The sequence below is a fragment of the Pseudonaja textilis genome, chromosome 1 (genome assembly GCF_049901715.1).
Source record: "Pseudonaja textilis isolate UNSWEBS1 chromosome 1, rPseTex1.2, whole genome shotgun sequence".
Lineage (NCBI taxonomy): Eukaryota > Metazoa > Chordata > Lepidosauria > Squamata > Elapidae > Pseudonaja > Pseudonaja textilis.
The window spans coordinates 167142524-167156833 of NC_141990.1; the positions used below are offsets into that span (position 1 = coordinate 167142524).

The 14310-nt window shown below is 35.9% G+C and overlaps 1 protein-coding gene and 1 long non-coding RNA gene across 6 annotated transcripts in view; one reads left to right on the top strand and one right to left on the bottom strand.

Annotated features, from left to right (window-relative positions):
• LOC148127910 (uncharacterized) overlaps positions 1 to 14310 on the top strand; it is a 151722-nt gene that overhangs the window by 129912 nt on the left and 7500 nt on the right. The window lies entirely within an intron of this gene.
• Positions 1 to 14310, bottom strand: part of PARD3B (par-3 family cell polarity regulator beta) — an 897218-nt gene that overhangs the window by 72510 nt on the left and 810398 nt on the right. For all 4 annotated transcript variants that reach the window (XM_087913651.1, XM_026707819.2, XM_026707818.2 and 1 more), the window contains one exon: positions 5556 to 5635. In XM_087913651.1, coding sequence (XP_087769777.1) covers positions 5556 to 5635 — 80 coding nt within the window. The remainder of the gene's footprint in view (positions 1 to 5555; positions 5636 to 14310) is intronic.

The following is a 14310-nucleotide window of genomic DNA, read 5'->3' on the forward strand; positions in this document are numbered from 1 at the left end:
GAAGAATATAAAATCCAGGCATTTGCGGATGATTTAGTATTTTTTATAGAGGAGCCACAGGAATTATTTATTGCAAGAAATAGAAGAATTGGGGAAGGTGGCAGGCCTTAAAATTAATAAAAACAAGATAAAAATATTAGACAGTCAGAAAAGAAAACTAGAAGAGAAAACAGAATTGTAAATTGCAAAAGAGGTTAAATACTTAAGAATATGGTTGAAGGCAAGATGCTCCTCAATAAAAGAGGATAATTATAATAAATAATTGCAATAAATAAATAAAAAAAGAAGGTCTGGATACATGGGGGAAATTACAGTTATCGTTATTGGGAAGAATCACCACAATCAAAATGAATATATTACCAAAATTGCTATACCTATTTCAAACAATTCCAATAAAATTAGATAATTTTTTTTTGAGGAGTTAAACAAAGTAACAATTAAATTTATCTGGCTAGGAAAGAAACCTCGAATAAAATTAAAAACATTACAGGATAGCAGAAGTGGAGGTGGCTTCAGACTCCCAGTTTGGGAGTTAGATTATCATGGATAATATGCATTTAGCATTAGCATGGATAAGAGAATGGATAAATCTGAATAATAAAAGGATCTTATTATTAGAAGGTCATGATTTGCAGATAGGATGGCATGTCTTCATTTGGGAAAAGAAGAATAAAACACACTCATATTTCCATAGACATCAAATGAGAGATGCACTTATACAGGTCTGTGGGAGAATTTAAAAAATCATTACCATAAAATACCCGGTTGGCTATCAACCATGGAGGCGATGATCTATCCAACAACATTGGACTTAGATAAAATGGTAAGATATAGTGAACTGTTAGACAACCAAGGAAGGCTCAAAACAAATAAAGAATTGAGAGATGAAGGAATAAACATAGATTGGTGGCCATATTTACAATTGCAAGTGAGGTATAAAAAAGATTTAGAAGAGTACAGCTTTGATAAAGAATGACAACAATTGGATAAAATATATTAGGATCGGAAGAGAAATTCATAACAAAAATATATAATTATTTAAGAGTTAAAATGGAAGAAGAAATAGTTAAAGGGTCCATGATAGCTTGGCCAAGGAATTTTGGGTATAATATCCAAATAGAATGGGAATATCGAATGGGAAAACCTATGGACAAAAAATTATAAATTAACAATGTCCACTGCCTACAAGGAGAACCTCTACAAAATGTTTTATCATTGGCATTTACTACCAGCAAGCCTGGTGAAGATGTAACCAAATATGAGTCCAGAATGTTGGAAATGTAAACAAAAACAGGGTACTTTTTTCATATTGGTGGTCATGCCCTGAAACTAAGAAATATTGGGTAAAGATCAAAAAATGGTTACAGGAAATAACAAGTCTTCAAATTGAGCTTAAACCTTAACTTTTCTTATTAGGAATAATAAGAGGAGAATTCAGTAAAAAAGTTAAATATATTATATTGCATATAGTGACGGCGGCTAGAATTGCCTTTGCACAAAGTTGAAAATTGAACAGCACCCCTTCCGAGGGAATGGTAATAAAAAAAGTATTGGACTATGCAGAGATGGATAAGTTTACTTTAGAATTGAAAGACAGAGAGGAATCGGAATATTACACAGTCTGGGACAAATGGTATAGCTGGTTAGATAGTAAAAATAAGGATTAAATGTATATATACATGTAAATGTACGTCTAACATCAATGTCACAGTGTTGTAAAGAATGTAAAAGAGATTTGTAATTTTGAAAAAGTGCAATAAAAATATAAATTAAAAAAGTAGTTGCAATGAATAATAAACCAGTGGAATATGCCTATCTAATGGATAGTTGCATTTTAACCAGCTGAGACACAAATGACACATGAATAAAGTACATATAGTTATCCTGATACTAAATTTGTAAACTGTAGCCAACCTCATCACAGATGTGAATATAAGAAACTCCATGGAATGCCAAATGCTCTTTAAATAAACTAATGCTTTTTTAACTACATCAAAGTATATTTAAAAAGCATTAAAGCCTGGAAACGTTCTCTTTTAGGAGAGATCCCAAAATCCAATAGAATAGAATAGAGCTAGGTCTTCTAGTCCAGCCCCTGTTCAACCAGGAGAACCTATACCATTTCAGACAAGTGACTGTCTAGTAAGTCTCTTCTTAAAAACCTCCAGGGCTGAAGTGCCCACAATTTCTGAAGGCAAATTGTTCCATTGGTTGTCCTCAATTACTTAGGAAGTTTCTCCTTAATTCCAGATTGCTTCTTTCATTAGTTTCCAACCATTGTTTTGGTGCTTTGGAGAATAATTTGACCCCCTTTTCTTTGCGGCAGCCCCTCATATATTGAAATACTGCTATCATGTCACCCCTAATTCTTCTTTTCTTTAGACTAGCCAAACCCAAAATCTGCAGCTGTTCTTCATATGGTTTAGTCTCCAGACCTTTGATCATCTTAGTTCTTTGAACTTTTTCCAAGTCTCAAAATCTTGGGCGAAAGATTGTAATGGGTGAAATATTAAAGAGAGATCCAACCTAGAACTAAGGAGAAATTTCCTGACAGTGAGAACAATTAATCCATGGAACAGCTTGCCTCCAGAAATTGTGGGCACTCTGGGGCATGAGTGTCAAAACTGATTGCGAGATTGGACAACTATATGTCCATAATGGTAACAGGTCTTCTGCCCAAGCAGGAGGCTGGACTCCAAAGTTCCATCCAAACTTGTTATTCTATGTTTTGTGTTCTACCTCACAGGTTGTTATTGTGGGGAATTTAGAAGAAAGAAGAGTATTATGTTTGCTCACTGTCTTGAGTTATTTATTAAAAAAATAAAGGCAGTTAAAAAAAAGTAAGCTGAAGGGTTGTTTTTGATTAGGTCAAAGGCACAATGACCTCATGACCAGAGGTTGCCCAGCCCTAAATATGACTGAAACATTCATGCCTTGGAACTTTCCTACCTTGGTGGGGAATGTAAATTGCAGAACCATGATATTTGAGATGTGTGTTCCAATGAAAGTCTAAAATGTGGCAGATATTGACATTAATTTAATAAGCACACACCTCACCAAATTAGATGCTGCCCTAGTGAATGCTGATAACCATATGTAGATAACTTTCTACATTTTCTTGAATACTATAGACCTCTATTGTAATTTTTGCATGAGAACACTGGCATTCCAATTTGAGGCACTTTATTATTGTTTACTGAAGTTTGAAACTGGTAAAGGTTTGTCAAAAGAACATACAAAATATGACAACATTAGTAACAAAAGTAATTACCATAATTTTTCCAGTTCTTTTCATCTAAAAGAAAAGGTTTGAGACATGACAGAACCCTTGGGACAGTTAGAATTCTCACATCACCAAGAGTGGTATGCCTCTTTTCCATCAAAGCGTTTACTAATTATAATTCCATAATTAGTACAATTTAACCAAGAAATTAATTTGCCATACAGGTAGAATCTTCTGAGGTTTTAACAGTAGATAAAATCTGAGAGAATATATAGCAAGAAAATATGGACAAAGCAATACCATAAATCTGTAAGACAGCTGGACTCTTGGGGGGTACTTTGTTTGAACATAAAATCCCTCAGTATCACTGAGAATGATGCATTGACTTAGAAAGCTACCTTTTCTTCCTTCTGACCTTATATATTCCTGGATTGTACATTGGTATGTTAGGCAGATATAAAATATCTTCATTTCCTTATTCTCAGTTTCCTTTTTTTTTAACATTGCTACTTATTGTGCGATGCTACTTTGACTTTCACCTTTGATCATGTAAAGTCATGGTCATATTATTTGTAATTTACAAATAAAATTATTCTGTATTTTAGGATTTGGTAAAAAAAATCTTTCCTGCCATATTTAGTGTGAGAAGCAGGGGACAGCAACAGTAAGAGAGGAGGCTAAATTAGAAAAACCTACTGACACTATGACCATAGATTAATTAAATAAATGTGTATGTAAATGTGCACGGTGGCTTTTCATTGGACACTGCTTATAGTACAATATTTGTTGTTTGTTTCCAAGGTCTCTGTGAAATAAGATTAACAGAGTTTCAGCTCTTCAGAAGAGTTGGAATATGAAAGCAGACATGAGCTGAGTGACGCGAAGGCAAAGAAAGCATAATCTTAGTTAGCAAAGGAGAAAATAATTGATTCGTGAGGCCTGCTCTATATTTAACTATTTGTTATAATTCTATTAAACAAATGTTTCAATAAATACTAACAACAAAGTAACATTAGGCCTGACATTTCTGACCCTACAGAACTGAGCAACTGTCCCTGGGCCAGTTTATTGGGATGACTTCGACATGTAATTTAGAAAATGGTGCATACTGTTGCTTATGAATGCTGAACACAATTTGTCTCTTCTCATTTATGCACATTTGCTTTGGACTTTATGGACTGTTCAGAATAATTGAATGAACAATGCTCTCCTTTATGTTGCCTGGGGTGAACTTCCTTTCCTTGGTGGCTTATTATTGTTAAGAATAACAGTGTAAGGGGAGAATTAAGAAAAACTGTTACTATTGTTTCTCAGATGCAAATACGAATATCCAAACTTTGTGTAAGGTATTCCCTCTATGTTTGCATTATATTTCCCATACTTTCTGAGAATAGTCATCTTCTTTGAAATACACCAGGATTATCAGAATTCCCAACTAATTTAATGTCAGCATTGTATTGGCTGGGAATACTGAGAGCCGTGGTCCCAAAGTATCTTGAGGACACCAAGCATGGATTACCTTCAACCAGTTTGGATTTTTTGGGGTGGGAAGGTGACTCCAAGTCAGGTGCCTGGACAAATCCCTGCATTTTTCTTGGCTAGATTTAGGAAGTGAAGGCTCTTGCCTCTTTCCAAAAGATGAGAGAAAGTGACTGGCCCAAGGTCACCTAGCTGATATCTTGCCTAAGGCAGGAATAGAACTCATGGTCTCCCAGATTCTAGCCTGACGATTTAATCTCAAAACTGGCTGTCTTGGAAATTATAGAGTTAGAAAGTTATAGCAATCCATTCCATTAGTGGAGATTTAATGAATTATCTAAGTATGGAGCTACTTGAATGTCTTGGCTGTGAATGTCTTGGCTGTGAAAAAATGAAATTTCTTTCCAGAAACTCTAGAGCCATTGATGTGGGACTGTGATTGCAACTGCTCCCAGCAGCCCCCTCGTCCTCCATAAAGGATATCTCAAAGTGGCTAAACTCTCACAGAACAAGCTTCCTCAGCATCACAACCTTCCCCTACAGATCATGATTCTTGCTGACATGTTCAGTGAATGAAACTTCATCTCCCGCCCCCCCCTCCATTGGCTGTCTAAATTATTAACACAGCTATAAAGATGGCACTAAATTATCAACAGAAGGGCAGCATAACAAAATTGCAACATAATCTCTCATTTCACTGCCAGATGTCTGTTCAATGCAGATTTTGCTAAACAGTGGAATAATGGGAGGAGAGAGAGAGAGACTCCTTGGTTGCCTGTGAAAAACCGTTTGTGCAGACACACTTGTGTCTGCATAAAAGAGTGACTGTGTATAAATATACAATGCAGCTTACCTGGGTAAAGAGGCATACTGTCTTTCTATGCCTTCAAACTGGAGGTGATGTGGAGTCTCATCTGGACCCTTTCCAGACACCTGTGGAGAGAAGTATAATGAGTGATGAAGATCAATTATTCAACCCTGTTACTGAAAACTTTTCTCAAAAATGATAATCAAAAACAAATCAGGCTCTAGCATGCCAAAATCAAAAAGAAGAAATTCTGAGGCTCAAAAGAAATCCTGATTTGAACTTATTATTATTTATAACATTTTTCTTTTAAAAAATCCTTATTATTATTCCTTTCCCAAGCCAAAAAAGATGCTGTGAAGTTATATAGAACATAGTTTTGAAAGGAATAAGAAACATATTGCATATAATGAAGCCAGTTATTGATAACCATTCATTATTGGTCATATTAAGATTTGGACCTAAATTAGCTTTATTGAAACTTGTGGGACAGACTATAAAATGAACATGCAAGTATCTGATTATGTTTTCCAGGACATAAAACATGATACTGTCTGTATGGCTGCAACAGAACGTTGAACCTTTGTCTTCCAAAATGCTAGAGGAATGTATAATAATTAACAAAATACAAATCTATTCTTCACTTATTTGGCAGAAGTGTTATGAAGAACAAATAAGAAAATAATTATGTTTGTTCACTATTGGGGAAGCATGTATTGTTGTTTTACAACAACCCATCCTCCTGCTCTAAACTGTATGTTTACAGTTTAACAGTAAGTCATTCAACAGAAGAGTAAGTCATTCAACAGAAGTAAAAATCTCTGCTCATCCTGTCATGGCCACTTAAAGTGATTGCATCCCTATCCACACAAGGAAAGTCGACCATTAAATTTAGATGCACAAAACACAAAAGGGTTTTCCCAATTTCACTTGTCCAATTAAAATATGTCTGCAAGAATAATTTACACCTCAACTATATTTTTGCTGTCATTTTCTGCTTGTTCCTCCCTCCCTCCTTGAGCACACACATTGAATACAGTATACTGGCTGTAGATTTCTGGGAGTTAAAGCCCACACATCTTAAAGTTGCCAGTGTTGCGGAACACTGATCTACTGTACAGTATGGGAAGCTAATAAAGCATTTATGAGATGCTTCTTAGTAGAAAATGTGCTTGATTCTTTGCAAGAATGGTTAATTCAGTTAGGGGAGTATGCTTAGATGTCCAAAATAACTTTGCACTTTAAAAGTAAATTTAACACAGAATTTAAATAAAAATAGAACCAATTTCTGGACTAGAACTTAATATTCGGATTTGTACTCATCCATAAATTTGGTAATTTTATGTATATAGTTTATATTTCAATTTCATGGTATACTTATGGCAGAATAGATTCTGACTTAATATATTGTAGCTTATAATTTGATTATTTATATCTTACTGACCACGCTTTCCATTATTTATTCTAGTTTAAAGCTTAATATTGATTGTAGTCATTTAAAGCTATACATGATATTCAGTCATTGATAATTTACTAATGGTATAGTGGAAAACTAATTTTTGGATGTTTTTAATATCCCTTGCCAACAATTTATGATTCATTTATTATTTTTATATGTTTACTCTTTTCTGTTGATATATACTGTGTTTATAAAATATATAAATATAAATAAATAAAACATGCTACATGGCATAATAGAAAACTATGGTTTGGTGCATGGACATCCATGGGGAGAGCAGACAAGGCACAAAATATACACAACATCACAATGCAAACTCAGCCTCTTAAGTACTTGCATGCCATGTCACAATGCAATTACTAAGGAACATAACTTGTGATATCTTAATACATATTTCATCACTTTCTGGTTAAGAATGATCACTTAAGGGACTGATAATCAGGGATTATCACTTTTCTTTGAGTTGCAAGAGGAGATGGGAATTTTTTTTTTTTTTAAACAAATGCAGATTAGATGTTTTGTCTCAACTCAAAACAAATCACAGGTATCCTTTTTATAGTTTAGGACAACTAAAAATGTATTTCCAGATGTGTATGTCCTATTGCCCTTGATTGCTGATAGGAATTGTAAATCAACAATATAAGGGTTGCAAACTGTGGCTAAAAATTCTTTTCTGGATCAGAATTAGAGGTGATATTGAGCAAGTTCTGACCAGTTCTGAAGAACCGGTAGCGGAAATTTTGAGTAATTCAGAGAACCAGCAAATATCATCTCTGACTGGCCCGGCCCCACCCCCATCTATTCTCTGCCTCCCAAATCCCAGCTGATTGGCTGGGTCTTCTTTGTTGCCCTGCACAGGAGAATGAAGCTGGAAAACAGGTTAGTGGGGTGGGGAGGGAATGGGATTTTGCAGTAACCTTCACCCAGGAGTGCGGAAGGAATGGAGATTTTACAGTAACCTTCCCCTACCACGCCCATCAAGCCACGCCCACCAAGCCATGCCATGGCCATCACACCATGCCCACAGAACCAGTAGTAAAAAAATTTGAATCCCAACACTGATCAAAATTAAGATTATCTCTGTGTCTGGACATAAAAAGAAACCATAGCTAACTAAACATAGATTTAGAAGCTTTCAAACCTTTTCTTACATCAGAATAGAAGACAGGAAGGATGGAGGGAGTTTATGGCCCATACATACATACATACATACATACATAAACCATAGTTTGGCATTGTTCAAATCAGACTAATATTTGTGCTGAGAAATCCAAGGAAGAAACCTGAAGTGGAAATGGATATCCGGAGGATCCTTTTCCACAAGACATTCCTGGCTCCTGCTTGTAGCAGCATGGAAATTCCTCCAGGCCCAGCTGAAGAAAGAGAAAGTATCGCAGGAAGGACCTCTTAAATCACCACACAATTTCCCCCTACAGATTTAATTTAAAGAAAAAATAAATTAAAACAAACTATTTTGTGTGGGCCATGGTGACTTAATGAAGCAGTCTTCTAGTCTAGGTTTCTTTCCTATATTAAGTAGGGGGAAAACTTGGATTAGACAAATACCTGGATAAGTGGCTATTCCCACTCCCCTGCAAAACCCCTTTTCATTACAAACCCTGTCATTTGACTTCTTTCTCCAACTCTGTATCTCCACACAGTTTTTCACTTTTTCACTTATTCTTTTAAAATAAGGAGCATACGAACATTAAAAAAAACACCAATTTATGTTTGTTTACCCAAACTAACTTATACTTGCACTATCTTGTTTTATTACAGTTGCTGTTATTCCTTGGGTGGAAGGAGGAGGAGGAGGAGGAGGAGGAGGAGGAATCCCCTTGCCAATCCTATTTGTGTGCTCTAAGATACTGTTGCCATAGAAACTCACTGTGGATACAATTTGTAAAAATTTTGCTCACTACAGCTGTGAGATGCTGTGTTGAGGGGTAAAGTGGCCAGAGAGCTCTAAGGGCAGGGGAAAGCTCTCCATCGTTCCTCCGAGAATCCACCAAGCCCTTCTTTCATTCACCATCTGTCTAGACAAGTGAAGATGTGACCTCAGCAAATCAAGGGGAGAGGGAAGGGGGGAGCTGACCTAATAAAACAAGAAGGGAAAAATGCATTTATGGAGGGAATGGGAAGCATATGCCTGCTTAGTTCTCATCATAGCTACTTGTGCTAATAGATATTTTCATGGGCGTTTTTGAAATCCAAACAGGGTTCTCTCTGAGGTCGAGATCAAGCACACAATAGAAATTAGCATAATGAGATTCTAAACTCATTTTGTTTAGTGATTGTTGCTCTCCTAGCTCCTTCATGGAATGGATTAGCTTAAGGTTTGGCTTTCAATACATGGGAAGAGGCTGCTTATATGTAAAACTAGCTCTATAACCGTGCTTCGCAATGAAACTATGATTGAGCTTAGTTTTTGGGAAGGAAAATAAGGGGGAGGGGAATTGTGCCTCTGCCTACCAGCATCCATCGGTATTCATCTGGCTAGCATCCTGTCAGTGTGAGAGAGTTGAGGGCTGCTTGGAAACTGAAACATGGAAACTGAAACAATATTTGCTGTGTGAGCAAGAAGGAGACAGCAAGGAGCCTGAGTGCGGCTTAGCTCAACTGTTCTCTACTAAAGCTGGTTGCTTCTGTGAAATTAAAACTGAAACTGAAACTCCTCTCCTCTGTGTTTTGCATTTGGAACAGATTTCTTTTCAGGTGGGGAGGGGAAGTAGAACTCCTTAGCATCAGAGCGTGTTAATAATAATATATGAAATACTAATGCTCTGATGGTGATTTTGAAAAATCCTTTCTTAATGAGCACCTAGAAGCCAAGAGAAACATATGTGCCAAATTTCAAGTTTGTAGGCTTTACGGTTCTGGAGATTTTGTGATGATGAACGAGTGGTATTTCACTTTCATATATATAGGTTTTAGTTACAATAGTAAAAACTAATACAAGCCAAACTTATAAAAAGATAAGAGAAAGAATGTGTACTCCTAGAGATTATTCACTTAGGGACTGTCTGAATTCCATGAGAATTTCATGTTGATTGCACACAGCAGCAGCATCAATAAGTTTCTCATTTTTTATAGAAATAGCTGTATTTGTAACATGTATGGGATCATTCAACTTTTCTGTTTAAAAATGACTAGCCACTCTGTTGTACTGAGTGTTGTCACATTCCCAACTGTAAAAGGTGACATTAACCTACTGTCTTCCTTCCAGGATCTCCTTTGTCTTTGTCAGGCACATAAAGACATTTTTTTCAAGCAAAGCTTCACAATTTTCTTTGCTACCCATTCACTTTGCATGGTTTCAAAAGTGGCCCCGATCTCCATTTTTTAGGAATTCTCCTTCCCCCCACAACCAAAGTATCCCCATTTCTAATCAAGCATTGAAAAGAAAAAGCATGAAAAGAAACATGAAACCATAAGTCAATCTTCCACATTTTATCTCCAAGATTATATTTTCTGCCCGAGACATCTATGTGTGCTGGTGTGGGGGAAGCCAAATGTGCAAGAAATGTATAGCTTGCTGTGCCTGTCCAAAGGGGATTAAGTCATGAAGAAAAATAAAGAAGAATAAAATATTTGAGTTTTATCAGACACATTCCAGCCAATTGCATAATATCAGTCATTATCACAAAATCCAGTCTTTCTGAAATGCTTTCTTTGTATCAAGAAACAGATATTTTTTTCTCTGTTTTGAGATTCTATGGCACATTATTTAACTAAATCCTTCCAGATTTTCCAAGTTTCCTTTAATCCAAAAGGTACAAACTACAATTTCAAAATCCCTGTTTCCATTTAGAAAATGAATAATAAAGGAAAGAAAAGCTTTTCTCTTTGTGATCAAAGCTGAAACAGTGATTTTGCGTGATTTTAAGAGTCATCATTTCTGCCTCTAATTTGGATGGTTTTTAATAAAGCTTCATTGATTCCACTGAATGATACCCCTCTTGTCAAATGCAGAACATACACACTGATTACTAAATACGCAGCAATTATCATATTCAGCAGCACACTTTAATATCTTATTTATAGATGTATCTATCTATAATTTGCTTTAATTAAGTTGCATTGATTTTAATGACAGAAGTCATCTCTTGAAGATGGAATTAGGGTTATATAATCCCATCAATACCATTGCATCATTGTTTAAAGTTACTTTTTATACTCATCACTGCCTAGAATAAGTTTTCCTTTCTAAAACACCACACAAAAGACAGGATATCTTTTACTGACACATCTACTTCTGTAGATGTGGACAAAATATACAAACTTTTGCATTACATAAAATTCAGCCTGTATTAATCAATAGACAAACTAGCAAATGCTACTGGAATAAAAGAATAGGGTCGGTAACTTTTGACAAGGATAGATATGTTTTCTCACAACCCTTGATTCTCTTTTCTCTCCCCTCTTCCTAGGTATGCACATGTAGGAATCCAGTGAAAGGTTCATAATCAGGAACAGTTGAGAAGTTTTTTGAGCTATCCATCCTGTCTGGATATCTACTATCCTTTGAAGAAAAAGCAGTGATGGAAATATCAATGGTTATTATATTTTTCTTTAAATCTTGCAACTGGCAGGTTACTAAGTCAGGACTTTCCCAAGCAGGTAGTATCCTAGTGCTACCAGCAAGAGCCCATTGTCCAGCTATTTTGTCTTTCTCTCCCTCAAAAACTTTATGTGAAAAGAAGAAGTCTTTTGGGGAGACTGAGTGGGGAAGCTCGTGGGGGGGAGGGGGAGAGAGAGAGAGAGAGAGAGAGAGAGAGAGAGTCAGTCCAGACTTGCTTTGGATCTCTCATTGCATTTACCAAAAGTGGCACAACAATCCCCAATTCTCACTGCTTAGAAAAGCTTACTTCCACCTTTCCCTCTCCTCTGAATTACTTGAAAATGTGGGTTACTTTAGATTCCTGATTAGTTTACTTGAGCTTCCCTATTCTCCTCCTCCTTTTCATAAAAGATTGTTGAGGGAGAGAAGGTTAAAGGTTATTTTCTCTTAAAAAGCAATGGAACATTTCTAATTTCTCTCTATTTGGTTCCTAAAGAAAAAGATACTTAATGAAAAATTGATACTGAGTACATTCTTATGCAAGTTTACGGTCATTTTAAACACATCTGAAGATATTGAGTGTATCTGCTCAGACATCAAACAATTCTTATAAAAACCCCTGATCTTCTCTATAAGCATCAACTGTATCTCTGAAACGCCCATCTATTCAGGCTGAGCCTTGAGAATAGATGGTAGCAATGTGATTTCTTTTTTTTTCTGAAACAGAAAAACTGTTGCCTCTTAATGTTTCCATTAATTGTGCGCAATAATAAGAAAGAATTATGACCATTTCAACAGGTAAAGCTTTAGATTATGATAACAGGGCAAATTTTTCTTCTTCTATTTTCAGTTTGATAACTGTAGATGGAATCAGCAAGGTAATACCAAAAACAATAGCCTCTTATTAATTTGTATATTTACATTGTCCTCAATATACACAAAAATATAAACATGCTCTATGATTGAGATTTTGGAAATATATTTATAATTGGTTCGTATGTTAAACAGTAGGTAGTGAATGAACTAAACATTCTTTAATCATTTACCCTTCCTATGCAAAATTATTCACTTGGCATACTGAAAGAGCAGCTAATTTGTAATGTCAAGAAATAGCTCATTTTTTAAAAAAATGCTATTATTTTTAGTCACTTCCAATAACTAAAAAGCCCTTACAAGGCCTAATCGCAAAAATAATTAGAACTATGTTATATGAAATATTCAGTAACAGCTTGCTACTGTTAGTCATTTTTTAAAAATTATAGAGTGATTTAAATTTTGAAAAAACAATAATCTTTTACTCCATTTGGTCACTCTTAACTCTAAATCTATCAGCTGAAAAGTATGCATGACTTACTCCCAGACAACTGTGTCTCCTTGTTCTCTGACTTTGCACAGACCAAGATTTTGGCTAATGATTCACTAATGGAAAAGGATTTAGACAGTAGGTATAAACGATAGCCAACAGCATATCTTTAATAGTATCTTTGCATTCCCTTAATCACCATTATATATCTAGCTATATATGTATAACTTTTCCCAACAATCTCAGTCAAACACAGTGTGAAAATATCCAAGGATCTGGGCTTCTAATAGCTTTGTTTTACTGGATGAGATGGCCAGCAAACAATTTCATAAACTATTCCAAAAACACTATGGCCATAACTTTGCGTCCTCTTTGGTGCAAGTTGCCTTTCGGAAAGGAAGCAACATGACATTTTGCTGCTTCTGGGAGTGCTTTTATTTTGCACTACAGTTGTAGCCTTCAGTTTCCCCCCCCCGCCCCCCCAATGTTTAAAAGGAATACCCCTTTTGGCAGCAGATGGTAAAAGAAAGATTGGAGTGGTGAAAATACTGCTTGGGGACTGTCTACTTCATTTTCTAGTCAGATTTATGGTTACCTAACTGTAGGCCACCCATAAATAGAGCAAGACTGGCTGAATCAAAAATAAACCAGAGTTTTAGGCTGAAATTAAGGTATTCTGCCATAATTTGACACTTTTTAGTACTTTTTTTCCCTTCCATTCAATTGTGTCAGATTCTTGGAGACTGTCTGAATAAATCCCTCCTTTTTTTGGCCGGGCGGGGGGATATTTTTCAGAAGTGGTTTGCCACTGCCTTCTTCCTAGGGCTGAAAGAAAGTGACTGGTATAAGATCAACTGGCTTTGTGCCTAAATCAGGACTAGAACTCATGGTCTTCTAGTTTCCAGCCTGATGCCTTAACCTCCCCACCAAACTGGGTCTCCTTGGCTCTGACATAATAGGTAATCATATGAATCAGATTCATATGCTCATTTATAATTGATGTATAGTTAAAAGAGAAAATAACTTCCTTGTGTTCAATGGAATGAAAAAAAAGGCAACAAAGAGTGCCACCCTTTCAAAACATGCATAAAGAAATCGTAGTATGTACGTATCCAGAATATAAGTTTGTCAATGAACTGTGTCTATATTGTAAGAGCAGGGAAGATGGAAGGTGGGGGGCAGCGACTAAGAAAAAAAATCGATGTGCCCATCATGCTTTCAGCAAGCAGAGGGAACAAAAACCCCTGAATTCACCTTTTTGGAGAATGTTGTATATCTCCAACTAACATGAACATAGCAGCTTGGCACTAGGTCAGTCTCATTGGACAAGTCTGTGCATTGGTGCACAAATCCAATGAAGCCATGCAATTGGAATGAATGCCTACATGCCCAAGGAAACTGCAACTGAAGGGAATTATATATGGTCTCACACTAAGCTTCCAAACCTCTCCTAAATCAAGAAAACTGAAATTATGTCTAG